The sequence below is a fragment of the Panthera leo genome, chromosome B4 (genome assembly GCF_018350215.1).
Source record: "Panthera leo isolate Ple1 chromosome B4, P.leo_Ple1_pat1.1, whole genome shotgun sequence".
In the NCBI taxonomy this organism is placed as follows: Eukaryota; Metazoa; Chordata; class Mammalia; order Carnivora; family Felidae; genus Panthera; species Panthera leo.
In genome coordinates, this window is record NC_056685.1 from 116,197,981 (window position 1) to 116,210,511 (window position 12,531).

Below are 12,531 nucleotides of genomic sequence, written 5' to 3' on the forward strand. Positions count from 1 at the left end.
AAAAAATTTTTTTAATGTTTATTTTGAGAGAGAGAGAGTGTATGAACAAGCAGGGGAGGGGCGGAGAGGGAGAGAGAACCCCAAGCAGGCTCCATGCTGTCAGTGCAGAGCCTGACACGTGGCTCCATCCAATGACGCTGGGATCATGACCTGGGCCAAAATCAAGTCAGACACTCAACTGACTGAGCCACCCAGGTGCCCCAAGCTTCAAAAAAAAATTTTTTTTTTAATATTTAAGCTACATTCTAGCAAAGTATGCTAATGTTATAAAAACAAAAGGTGGTATCATTTCTGTGAAAGTTGAAATGAGGAACAGAGGCAGGTGTGCAAGAGGAAGGAAATGACCTAACAGCCAATTGCCTAAAACAAAAAAATTTTTAAGATCTATGCTATGGAAAAGTAGAGAACCTTATGTCTAGTAATAGTTTACCAACAAGTCCACTCATTAGAGTTATTAATTGGATTAAAGATCCTGGTTTTGTGATTCCTTTTCACAACAAGGGAAACTTTTACAGCAGTAATTAAAATAAAGGAAAATCATTTAGGATTATTTTCAATGAAATCACACTTACTTAAAATTTCCCTACCTACTTATTAAAGCTTTCAGACCTTGCCCTCGTGAGTTTTATAGAAAGTCTTCCAGGGCTACCTCTTGGTTCCTAAAATTATTCAAGTGTGTACCAAATCCATTCCCAGTACCGCAGCATCTTCAAATCTGCTCCCTAAGGCATTAAACCCTCTCTTCTCAATCTCTCAGAAAATGAATTTAATATTATCAACCTAAGAAGCTTTGTTTCCTGATTCCCTCTTCCCACAAAAAAAGCTTTTTAAAAAATGTTTATTATTTTTGAAAGAGAAAGAGTGTGCGTGTGCATGCGCAAAAGAGTGGGTGAGGAGCAGAGAGAGAGAGGGGGAGACAGAGAATCCCAAGCAGGTTCCACACTGTCAGTGCAGAGCCCTGCACAGGACTCAGGACTCAGGAACCGTGTGATCATGACCTGAGCTGAAATCAAGAGTCGGATGCTTAACCAAGTGAGCCAGCCAGATGCCCCAAAAGCTTTGATACCATAGATGAAAAACTACTTCCAGTGATTCATGAAGGAAACACATAAATGAGTGAAACACTGTAAATGAATAAGCTGACTTCTTGACACATATTTGTAAAAGCAATCTATTCTGACCTGAAAACAGTCCTCTCTAACACACTAGATAAACAGAAAATACACATTTTTTTAGGCTTCGTTTTATGAATTCCCCAAGATGAAAGTAAGATTAAAAACAAATCCATACCTGACTAAGTAGTTGTCCATGAAAAATATTATTCACAACATTCAGAACCTGTTTGATAAGTTTCCTTTGAGAAGTGGGGATAAGAGCTGGTAACCTAGTACCAGTTGTCTCTAGTTCATGTTGTATTTTATCCAAAAGTTCACAGAGAAATTCCTGAGCATCCTGTTGGGCATAACCACGAAAAGCTGGAATTAGTCTCCACACGGAGTGTAGCATAGCAAATGGTGAGACTAAGGCCCACTTTCCAGACCACATGACTTGGAACAAAGTATGCAATTCATGACAGAGAGAAATGTATTGTGAACTTGGTTCCTTTGGCTGAATAAGTTCCATCTTTCTACTCTTTGATGCTCCACCACTTAGTCCTAATGATAAACTTGGATGTCTGGAGGGAACACAGCCTGTATCTTTTTCTTGGCATTCATTCATTTGATATACTGTATCTGTGACTGGTGGATGCTTATAAGGTGATCTTGTCTTATCACTAGCTGTCACTGCCAGCCATCGGTTCAGATCAAGTTTTAAAAAACATTGCCGAAAAATAAGTAAATGACTCAACACTTGAAGAACAGAATTCATATAGCAAGTATTTCCCAAATTTCTCAATCCAGTTACACCAGGAGTTACTATTGGCCTTTGTTTACCTGAGGAGTCATTGGCTTTTTTTAATCTTACATCTTCTGAGGTAGGTACTACTTTATCTTTTGCTGGTGATGCTGGGGTTTGCAGTGGTACTTGAACAGGAACTATTTCTACTGTGGTAGACTGAGCTAGACCTTGCAAACGTAAACTCTTTCTTGGATGTATACTTTCCAATTCTGTTTTAACTTGATACTCTAATTCTTGTCGTCTTTTCTTCACTTCTCTTTTTGCTATTTTTTCCTGAAATTGTTCCTCTTGTCTTTTTCTTCCAATGGGTGATTGTTCAAACCAAGTTCGAAAGATTTTACCCATTAATATTCTTCTTCTATGCCAAAGAGCAGTATACATTTGATCTTCATTTTGAAGCAGAGATTGGGTGCTATCGTGTAAGTAATAAGTATCATCACTTGTACCCACAGACTGCAAAACCCTTCCACTACGAGTCGTGCACTGATAATTTTGACTTTTGATTGCACTTAAGGTACTTCGTAGTAACTTCAGGTCTCCAGTTGCATTATCATTAAGAACATAATCATCACAAAGGTAACAAAAAACATACATCTCATTCACCTCCAAGGCAACAGGATGACTGCTATCTTGAAAGTGCCTGACTGCATGTTCTTCAATGTATCTTCCACAGGCAACATGAGAACAGCTAAGGCAAGCCCAAATCGACTCAGTTGTATTGCAGTCCACACAATGCCATTTCTGAGGGTTGAGGATGGAATGGTCTTGAGCAAGCCGCAACTGCCCAATGTGTTTGCACTTATCCATTGTTAACATTTATTCAGTTTAGCTGAGAAACACATAATCCAAACAAGTCTCTGTTCACGATACTTGAGACATCTGAAAACTAAGCAGAACAATATCAATTTTTAATAAAAGCCAATATTTTTCTTTTTTATAAGGTATTTTTCCAAGAAAAATTTTTATAAATTTGCTTCCTTTGCTCCCAATTTGTGGGCTGCCTGTCATAACACCACAGGCAGTTCTTACTTGTCTTTTGTTCCGAAGCTCTCTAATCTCTCATCTGCCTTGCTCTAAAAAAATACACGCTTAACTTTCTCCAACAGGTTCCCTTTAAAAACTGTTTTTAATTTTCTGCCACCATCTACTGGTAGAAAGGGGGTAGTGCCCTCTTTTCAATGAACTAGAATAAGACCCAATAGTTGAGGGCAGTTTATTTATTTATTTTTTTTAATTTTTTTTTCAACGTTTTTTATTTATTTTTGGGACAGAGAGAGACAGAGCATGAACGGGGGAGGGGCAGAGAGAGAGGGAGACACAGAATCGGAAACAGGCTCCAGGCTCCGAGCCATCAGCCCAGAGCCTGACGCGGGGCTCGAACTCACGGACCGCGAGATCGTGACCTGGCTGAAGTCGGACGCTTAACCGACTGCGCCACCCAGGCGCCCCAATTGAGGGCAGTTTAAAGAACTACATTCCTTTTCTTAAAACTTAGGGTCGGCAAGACTGAAATATATCTCAGTAATGTCTACATTCTGAGACCCCTATCCAAATTGTTACTAAAGCATAATCATAGTTAACAGCATGAGTTCTGAAACAAACACTTAGAGATATGAATTCTACCTCTGCAACATACTGTTATATGTCTGATTTGAGCAAATATTTTAACTTCTCTAAATTTCTGTAAAACAGGGAAAAGTCATACCAACTTCAATGAAAAACTGAAAAAATATGAAATATTTAACACACAGTAAACCCCCAATAAATGGTAGCTATAATGGTAGCTACAGTGAAAAAATATGTATTTTAAGTAGGCTCTACGCCCAGTTGTAGAGCCCAACATGGGGCTTGAACTCTGAGATCGAGACCTGAGCTGAGATTAAATCAGATGTTTAACTGACTGAGCCACCCAGGTGCCCCTAAGATGAACAAATCTTAACATTCTATTATAGTCTATTTATTCAAATAAATCACATCGATATTTACTTAATTACCATTTTAAATTTAGCTTTCCACTAGTAAATCAATAATGACCTTTAATTCATGGCTCTGTAACATACTTTGAATTTGACAGACTTGACAGTTTACCTTAGGGAGGGAGAAAGACAGAGACATGCTTTTGTGTTTGAATAGCCTCTTAGGAATGTACAAGGATACATAAGCAAAGCAAAAAAGAAAAATAAGAAGTGGATGGCAATATAATAAATGTTTACATTCTGGTGGGCCTATGCACTATCTGAAATTATAAGCGTATTACAAAAACAAAAACAAAACCCCATCCCAACATAATAAAACAAAACAAACAAAACCTGTGTGGTTTTGACCCAGAAACATGTTCCTTTATGAGTTAAGAGTCAGGAAAACTTCTGCTACAGGATCTAAAAATAGAGGCATTTGGCTGACTTAGTTGCTTTAGTGTGCAACTCTTTCTTGATCTCAGGATTGTGAGTTTGGACCCCACATTGGGTATAGAGATTACTTAAAAGTAAAATCTTAAAAACAGATAAATAAAAATAAAGATAGTAGGGGTGCCTGCGTGGCTCAGTTGGTTGAGCCACTCTTGATTTCAGCTGAATGATCCCAGGGTCATGGGATGGCCTGAGTCAGGCTCCAGGCATAAGCAGTGGAGTTCTGAGTTCCAGAACTCAGAACATTTTATGTAGTATGATCAATACTTTCAAACTTTTAGGGCAGCTGATAAAAGGACACTATCCAAAATCTATAAATAACTTATCAAACAACCTCCCTCAAAAACAAACAATCCAGTTAAGAAATGGGCAGAAGACATGAATTGATTTTTCCAAAGAAAACATCCAGATGACTGACACGTGAAAAGATGCTCAACATCACTCACCATCAAGGAAATACAAATCAAAACCACGATGAGATACCACCTCTCACCTGTCAGGATGGCTAAAATTAACAACACAGGAAACAACACGTGTTGGTGAAAATGTGGAGAAAGGGGAGCTTTCTCGCCCTGTTGGCAGGAATGCAAATTGGTTCAGCCATTCTGGAAAACAGTATGGAGGTTCTTCAAAAAGTTAAAAATAGAACTACCCTATGAGCCAGCAATTGCATTACTAGGTATTTACCTAGTAAATACAAAGGATACAAAAATAGTGGTTCAAAGAGGTATGTGCACTCCAATGTTAATAGCAGCATTATCAACAATAGCCAAATTGTGGAAAGGGCCCAAATGTCCAACAACTGATGAATGAATAATGAAGATGTGGGGTATAGGTAACAATGGAATATTACTCAGCCATCGAAAAAAATGAGATCTTGGGGCACCTGGGTGGCTCAGCTGGTTAAGAATCCAACTCTTTTTTTTTTTTTAATGTTTATTTATTTATTTTGAGAGAGACAAACAGAGACAGAGAACACAGCAGGGCAGGGGCAGAGAGAGAGGGGGAGAGAGAATCCCAAACAGGATCCCTTGGAGCCTGACTCAGGGCTCAATCTCATGAGTAAGATAATGACCTGAGCTGAATTCAAGAGTCAGATGCTTAACTGACTGAGCCACCCAAGCACCCCAAATGTCCAACTCTTGATTTTGGCTCACGTCGTGATCTCACAGTCTCATGTGAGATGGAGCCCTGAGTTGGGCTCTGAGCTGAGCGTGGAGCCTGCTTAAGATACTCTCTACCTCATCCCCATTTGTGCGTGTGTGCGTGTGCTCGCTCTCTCTTAAAAAAAAAAAAAGAATGAAATCTTGGAACTTGCAATAGCATGGATATAGCTAGACTGTATTATGCTTAGTGAAAGAAGTCAGTCAGGGAAAGACAAATACCATAGAATTTCACTTGTATGTGGAATTTAATAAACAAAACAGATGAATATAGGAGAAGGGGGAAAAAAAAGAGAGGGAAGCAGATGGTAAGAGATTCTTTAAATTACAGACAACAAACTGAGGGTTGCTGGAGGGGACATAGGTGGGTAATGGGCTAAATGGGTGATGGAGATTAAGGAGGGCACTTGTGTTGAGCACTGGGTGTTATACATAAGTGATGAATCACTAAATCCTACTCCTGAAAACAATATTACACTATGTTAACTAACTAGGATTTAAATATAAATTTGAAAAGATAAATAAAAAATACATTTTTTTTTAGGACAGCAATATGAATTTCAATGGTACTTAGGTGCCACCTCCAGGCATCTAAGAAAGCTGCAAAGGTGAAGTTGATTTTTGGTTCCTTCTCACCAATTTTTTTTTTTTTTTAGTAAAATCTCCTAGCAATCAGAGAGCCTCTCCCCCTTCATTTCTTAACTTTCAAATGTAGGGTGTATCATGAATATGGACTTAAGGCTGACCAGTCCCAACACTCACATGTGTACACATTTCAGGCACACATTTTTTCTTAAAATTTTTGAAGTTTATTTATTTATAAATAAGTAAACAAGCACAAGTGGGATAGGGGCAGAGAGAGAGGGAGAATCCCAAGCAGGCTCCACACTGTCAGTGCAGAGCCTGATGCAGGGCTCAAACTCATAAACTGTGAGACCATGACCTGAGCCAAAATCAAGAGTTGGACACTTAACCGTCTGAACCACCCAGACACCCCTTCAGGCTCATATTTCAAGTTTATTTCTCTTCCTTCAAAATTTCCTGAGGTCCAGAATCTGTTCAAATACAGTATTTTATTAGAACTCCTAGCATTCAACAGTAGTTGCTAATGGCAAAATTAAGACATCAAAGATTAATATGCTCCATTATCCTAAACCCTTCCACGTACTGAAGCTAAATATCTCATCCTTGACTCCTTTTTCTCTCTCCCTACACCAATCCTTCAGGAAAAAATGATTGGCTCTATCTTAAAAATATATCGAGAACCCGACAATTTATTACCTCTACTGCTCTCACCCTGGTCCAAGTCACAATCAAGTCTCACCTGGATTACTGCAATAAGGCTCCTAAATGGTCTCCCAGCTTTGATCCTTGTTGCCACCAAGAGTTTACACAGCAACAGCATGCTCTTCCTATAAACCTAGACCACCAGGGCCCAGACCTGACACTTAAGGGGGTCCCTGCCCTAACCCTCTCCCATGATGTGGAGTCTGCAGAGTCAGGGGAAGGTGGTCACCTGGAGCCTGCACACATCCCAGCTTCCCTTTTAGATCCATTCATGGGTACCTAAGACCCAGAAAATTCCCTGCCCTAATCATCCCCAAGCCTGCTTCCAGAAACTATGGGCGATAAGTCACTGAAAAACTCTGTAGAGAAGAATGACATGATCAGATATATAGGTCACAGATGGATCTGAAATGCAGACCCAGAGGAAGGATGAATGATTAAAAGAGATTATTACTCCAGATACAAGGAAATTAAAGCTGCAGAAGTGTTGAAGGAAAGATGGGAGCAGAGGTAGATTAGCGTCAAACAAACTTTGGCTTAAAGAACTGGTTCAATATGGAGATTAAGATAAAAATGTAGGGTTCTCTTCTATCTACTTTAATGTGGTTTTTGTTGTTGTTGTTTTGTTTTTTTTTTTAAGAGAGAGAGAGCACATGTGAGCTGGGGAGGGAAGCAGAGGGGGAGAGAGAGAACCTTAAGCAGGTTCCACGCTCAGTGCAGGGGTCAATTCTGAGCCCAAAATCAAGAATCGAATGGTCATCCAACTGAGCCACCCAGGCCCCCTCTACTTTTGTTTTAAAAAGATTATATAAAAAATAAAATAAAAAGGATCATATAAAGAATACAGAGACAATTTAAACATTCCTTTCTGGCAAGTCAGACAATAATTATTAGTTCAACTTCTTGAGATGAAGATGGAAATGCTGCTTATTTACACTCAAGGGAAATGATTTCATTCTAAAATTTTAGAGGTGGTATGAGTTATACCTTGCATAACATTCAGAAAAGAAGACTCAAAAGAAAAGAAACTTCTAGAAAGAATGTATAATATAGTTTATTTTGGGGCTATCCATATTTTCAAATATCTAAATAAGCATGTTACTTATACAATAAATTTTAAATATGCATACTAGTATATAATTTAGCACATATGTAGCTAAATTATACACAAGCCTCTTTAATCTCTTCTCTGTTCTGCAAATACATTCCTAATTGTTACTAAAAAATCTATTTACATGATGATGGCAAGGTTCTCACGGCCCTTCAACAGGAAGTGGCCTAAAATTGAACATTGTGATTCCATTCAATGAAAAACCCTGAAAAAAGTGAAATGCTGATCAGATGCCATCTCTCTGAGAGGCAATATAGCAGTGGAGAGGTATCACAACAAAATGGTTAGAAAGGACACTCTACAATCCAAATGACTGAGTTTAACACTTAGCTATATTTACCAAGTGACCTAGACAAATTATTTATGCTCTACTTACCTCAATTTTCTTATCTTTAAGAAACGGTGGTAAGAACACCAATAAGGTTGTTGAGGGAATCGGAGAAATTTATATTCATAAAGCACTTAGAATAAACCCTGGCACTTAATTATGTGGCTCTCAGTATCTTAGTTGACAATACTACTGTGAATACTGCCACTGCTACTGCTATTATATAGGCTAATTTTCTTCTAGTTTTATCACTTTTAGCCAGGGATTCATTCTTCTCAGCCAAATGTATACTGAGCCCAACTAAGGTGCTAACTGAAAATGAAGGTATTAGCTGAGAACTAAGGTCTAACCTCTCCCAGGAGTATTTACTTTTTAAAAGGGGAGCTCTCAAAGATAAAATCTTTTTTAAAAAATCTGAAGAAGTGAAACCAGGAGCACCTGGCTGGCTCAGTTGATAGAGCAAGAGACTCTTGCTTGATCTCAGGGTTCTGAGTTCAAGCCCTACCCTGGGTGTGGAGATTACTTAAAAATAAAATCTTTTATAATGTTTTTTGATATGTATTTATTTTTCAAGGAGAGAGAGACAGAGCGTGAGGGGAGAGGGGCAGAGAGAGAGGGAGACACAGAATCCGAAGCAGGCTCCAGGCTCTGAGCGGTCAGAACAGAGCTCGACGCGGGGCTCGAACCAGTAAACCACGAGATCATGACCTCAGCCGAAGTCAGAGGCTTAACCGACTGAGCCAGCCAGGCGCCCCAAAAATAAATCTTAAAAACCAAAACAAAAAAACCCACCAAGAAGTGAAACCAGAATGGTTGAATGACCAATAAGATTAATATTTTAGAGCAGGGGGTCCACTTACCCGGTCGAGTTATGAAAGAAACCAGGAGGGCAGATAACCAAAAGAGGGGCAGGGAGGTAAGCAGGAACTAGAAAGCCAGGTTGCTGCCACCTGAGGCTTCCAGTTTGCTCTGCTGCCTGGTGTCAAAGCTCAGAGACACTTAATAAGGTATCCCCAAAGGGTTCTCATCACACAAGATCTAAAAGCTTGGAGGAAAATTAAGGGGTATGGGAGTATTTCCTTGACACTTCCTATTTTCCTCTATTGGGTTCAGAGCACTTCTTTTCATTTGCTAATCCACTGTGGAGAAGCTATGTATTAAACTCTGTTTAGCTTCAGCAGGTTGGTTATGTAATTTTTATCAGTATATTCACTTTAAAGAGAGAAAATAAAATATTTTTGCATACTCCATGTAGAATCTGATAAAATATTACCTAATATAATAGCAACACACAATTAGTCAAGATGTTCTGAATGGAATCTATATACAAGGATTAAAATAATCCATACTATCATTTTCTCATACATTTAAAAAATGTTTCATACTTAAAGTTCCAATTAATATCTATGAAATGTTTTTTTAAACCAAGTATGCTACCTTTATTTGAAAAGACAGATGGATTTATAATATTCTGAAAGCTTTGTTATTCTTCACTGATTAAAGACAATGAAATTTTTAATTGGTTCAAAGAAAACCATTCAAGCTATTTAAACTTTCCATGGCATATAACTGATGAACATTTTTATTTTTAAAATTCCCTGCTACTGCTATTACATAGCAAATCTCTACAGTTTAAGAAAATAATTGTATTTGACTTATTGAAAGCTAATTATTTTACACAGAGTTAACATATAACAAAAGCAATTATAAAATAGAAAACTAAAATGACTAGAAGAGAAAGAAAACATAAGATCTTATTAAATATGGTATTTTTAGTTAAAAATTTACATCACACACAAGTATCAAATACATGGGTAAACTACTTAACTTGTAACAGTTCAACAGCACAAAACTGCTTATACTTACCACCCAGTGAAGACTCTCTGAAATTAATTTTCATTTACTCAAATGATAGCCCTTTGCAACATACAATCCAGGCTTTCAGCATGTAGTAATACCCTTCTGACATCTATTTCAATGGCTCATCCTACTGGCAGAAGTTCAATGACAGATGTAGGTAGCTGACCACCAGAACCTTTCTGAAGCAGTCTCAGGCACACTGCAAACTCAGCTTACCTGTACATCTTGCTGTCACAGAGTTAGTTTCTCTTCCAATATTCTCATATTTTTTAAAAATATTTTTAAATGTTTTATTTGTGAGGGAGCATACGTGAGCAGGGGAGGGGCAGAAACAGAAGGGGACAGAAGATCCAAAGGGGGTTCTGTGCAGTAAACCCAATGAGGGGCTCAAACTCATGAACTACAAGACCATGACCTGAACTGAAGTTGGCCGCCCAACCAACTGAGCCACCCAGACGCCCCTAATATTCTCTTATTAAAGATAGAGTAGTATTATTTAAGTACCCAGGCTATTTTGTTTTGTTTTGTCTTTGGTTTTACTCCTCCCTCCCATCCTTTCTACTCAAACATTCTTATCACCTATGTATAAAAGGTTATCACTCCCCAAGTCTTTATTCCTTTTCATTTGCAGAGCTATCATTCTTATTATGGACTTTACTGTATCATTCCTGAGGTACAGCAGTAACCTCCAAACTGGTTTCCCATCCTCCAGACTCTCATTCTCCTCCATAGTACTATCCTGCCAAACTAATCTTCCAAGTTTCCTTTGAGCCTTTAACTATTAGAATCCTTTGTCCCATAGTTCAATAAAACAGAGGATTTCTGGGGCACCAGGCTGGCTCAGTTGGTAGATCATGTGACTCATGATCTCGGTCATGAGTTTGAGCCCCATGTTGGGTATAGAGATTAAAATCAATTAATCAATAAATTAGCAAATTTAAAAAAATCTCTAACTTCCTAAAGGACTTGGGTTGTGCCAAATGTGAATCCTTTGTTTGTATATACATCCTTACTGCCACTGAACTGTTGGATAGGTTCCCTATGGCCAGGGAGGGACTACATGTCAAACATTTTTTTAGCGTCTTAGTTTAAAAAAAAAAAAAAAAGCCATTTTACTTAAAAAAAAAATCCTATAGGTTTGATAGCCATGTTGTTTTAGGCTACCAAATTCTTGGCACAAACAACTAGTATTGAATGCAGGTCTTGCTTCAGTTCTCTTTATGACATTTGAATAAGTGGTTAAGAATAGGAAGCCGATTATACTTAGAAAGACAAAAAGAAAGAATAGGAGGTCACTGATTACTAGTGACCCAAACTGCCCCCCCCCACCCTCAACCAAGTGGCTATTTTTCCCTCAAGGTCAGTTAAGGAACAGTTTCCTGATATTTTGTGATATCATTATCCTATTTCTCCATCCTTAACCACAGCCTACCACGTGTCTAGTACCATTCTATGTGCTTTCAGACACCCCAAATAGACTTTATACAAAAGTAAACTGAGATATACTTCCCTAACCCTAATTATTTTAGGTGCCTGGCTGGCTCAGTTGGTACGTCAAGCAACTCTTGATACAGCATGTGACTCTTGATCTCGATGCCGTGAGCTGGAGCCCCATGTTGGGAGTAGAATTTATTAAAAAACAAAACAAAACAAAACAAACACACACACAAACTAGGTGGGGTACCTGGGTGGCTCAGTTGGTTAAGTGTCTGACTCTGTTTTGGCTCAGGTTATGACCTCGCAGTTTTGTGAGTTTGAGCACCACATTGGACTCTGCACTGGTAGTGAGGAGGCTGCTTGGGGTTCGTTCGTTCTTTCTTTCTTTCTTTCTTTCTTTCTTTCTTTCTTTCTTTCTTTCCTTTCTTTCTCTCTCTCTCTCTCTTTCTCTTTCTCTCTTCCTTCCTTCCTCCCTTCCTCCCTCTCTCCCTTTTTCCTTCCTTCCTTCCTTTCTTTTCTTCCTTTCCTTCCTTCCTTCCTTCCTTCCTTCCTTCCTTCCTTCCTTCCTCTTTCTCTCCCTCCCCCCCCTTCATGCTCTCTCTCTCTCAAAATAAAAACTTAAAAACAAAAACAAACACACAAACCAACCACAACAACCAGAGGCACCTAGCAGGCTCAGTCAGTAGAGCATGCGGCTCTTGATCTCAGGATTGCAAATTCAAGCCCCACATTGGGTGTAGAGATTACTTGAAAATAAAATCCTTAAAAAAAAATAAAAATAAAAAAATAAACAGGGGCACCTGGCTGGCTCAGTCGGTAGAGCATGTGACTTTTCATCTTGGGGTTCTAAATTTGAGCCCCATGTTGGGTGTAGAGATTACTTAAAAATAAAATCTTTAAAAAAATTAAAAATAAACAATAAAAAAGTAAAAAAAAAAAGGGTTAAATTTTGGTATGATATGCAGTGACCCTTCAAATAAATATTTGTGCTCCAAATACAAATATTACTAAGAACTACAAAAATCACTGAAAACTTAG

At 38.4% G+C, this 12,531-nt stretch overlaps 1 protein-coding gene across 11 annotated transcripts in view; it reads right to left on the reverse strand.

The window, feature by feature from the left end:
* USP44 (ubiquitin specific peptidase 44) overlaps nt 1–12,531 on the reverse strand; it is a 55,236-nt gene that overhangs the window by 13,106 nt on the left and 29,599 nt on the right. For all 11 annotated transcript variants that reach the window (XR_006205039.1, XM_042947416.1, XM_042947414.1 and 8 more), the window contains one exon: nt 1,291–2,785. Coding sequence is in view for 10 of the 11 variants with exons in the window: in XM_042947416.1 (XP_042803350.1) it covers nt 1,291–2,715 (1,425 nt within the window). In the remaining variant the exon portion in view is untranslated. The remainder of the gene's footprint in view (nt 1–1,290; nt 2,786–12,531) is intronic.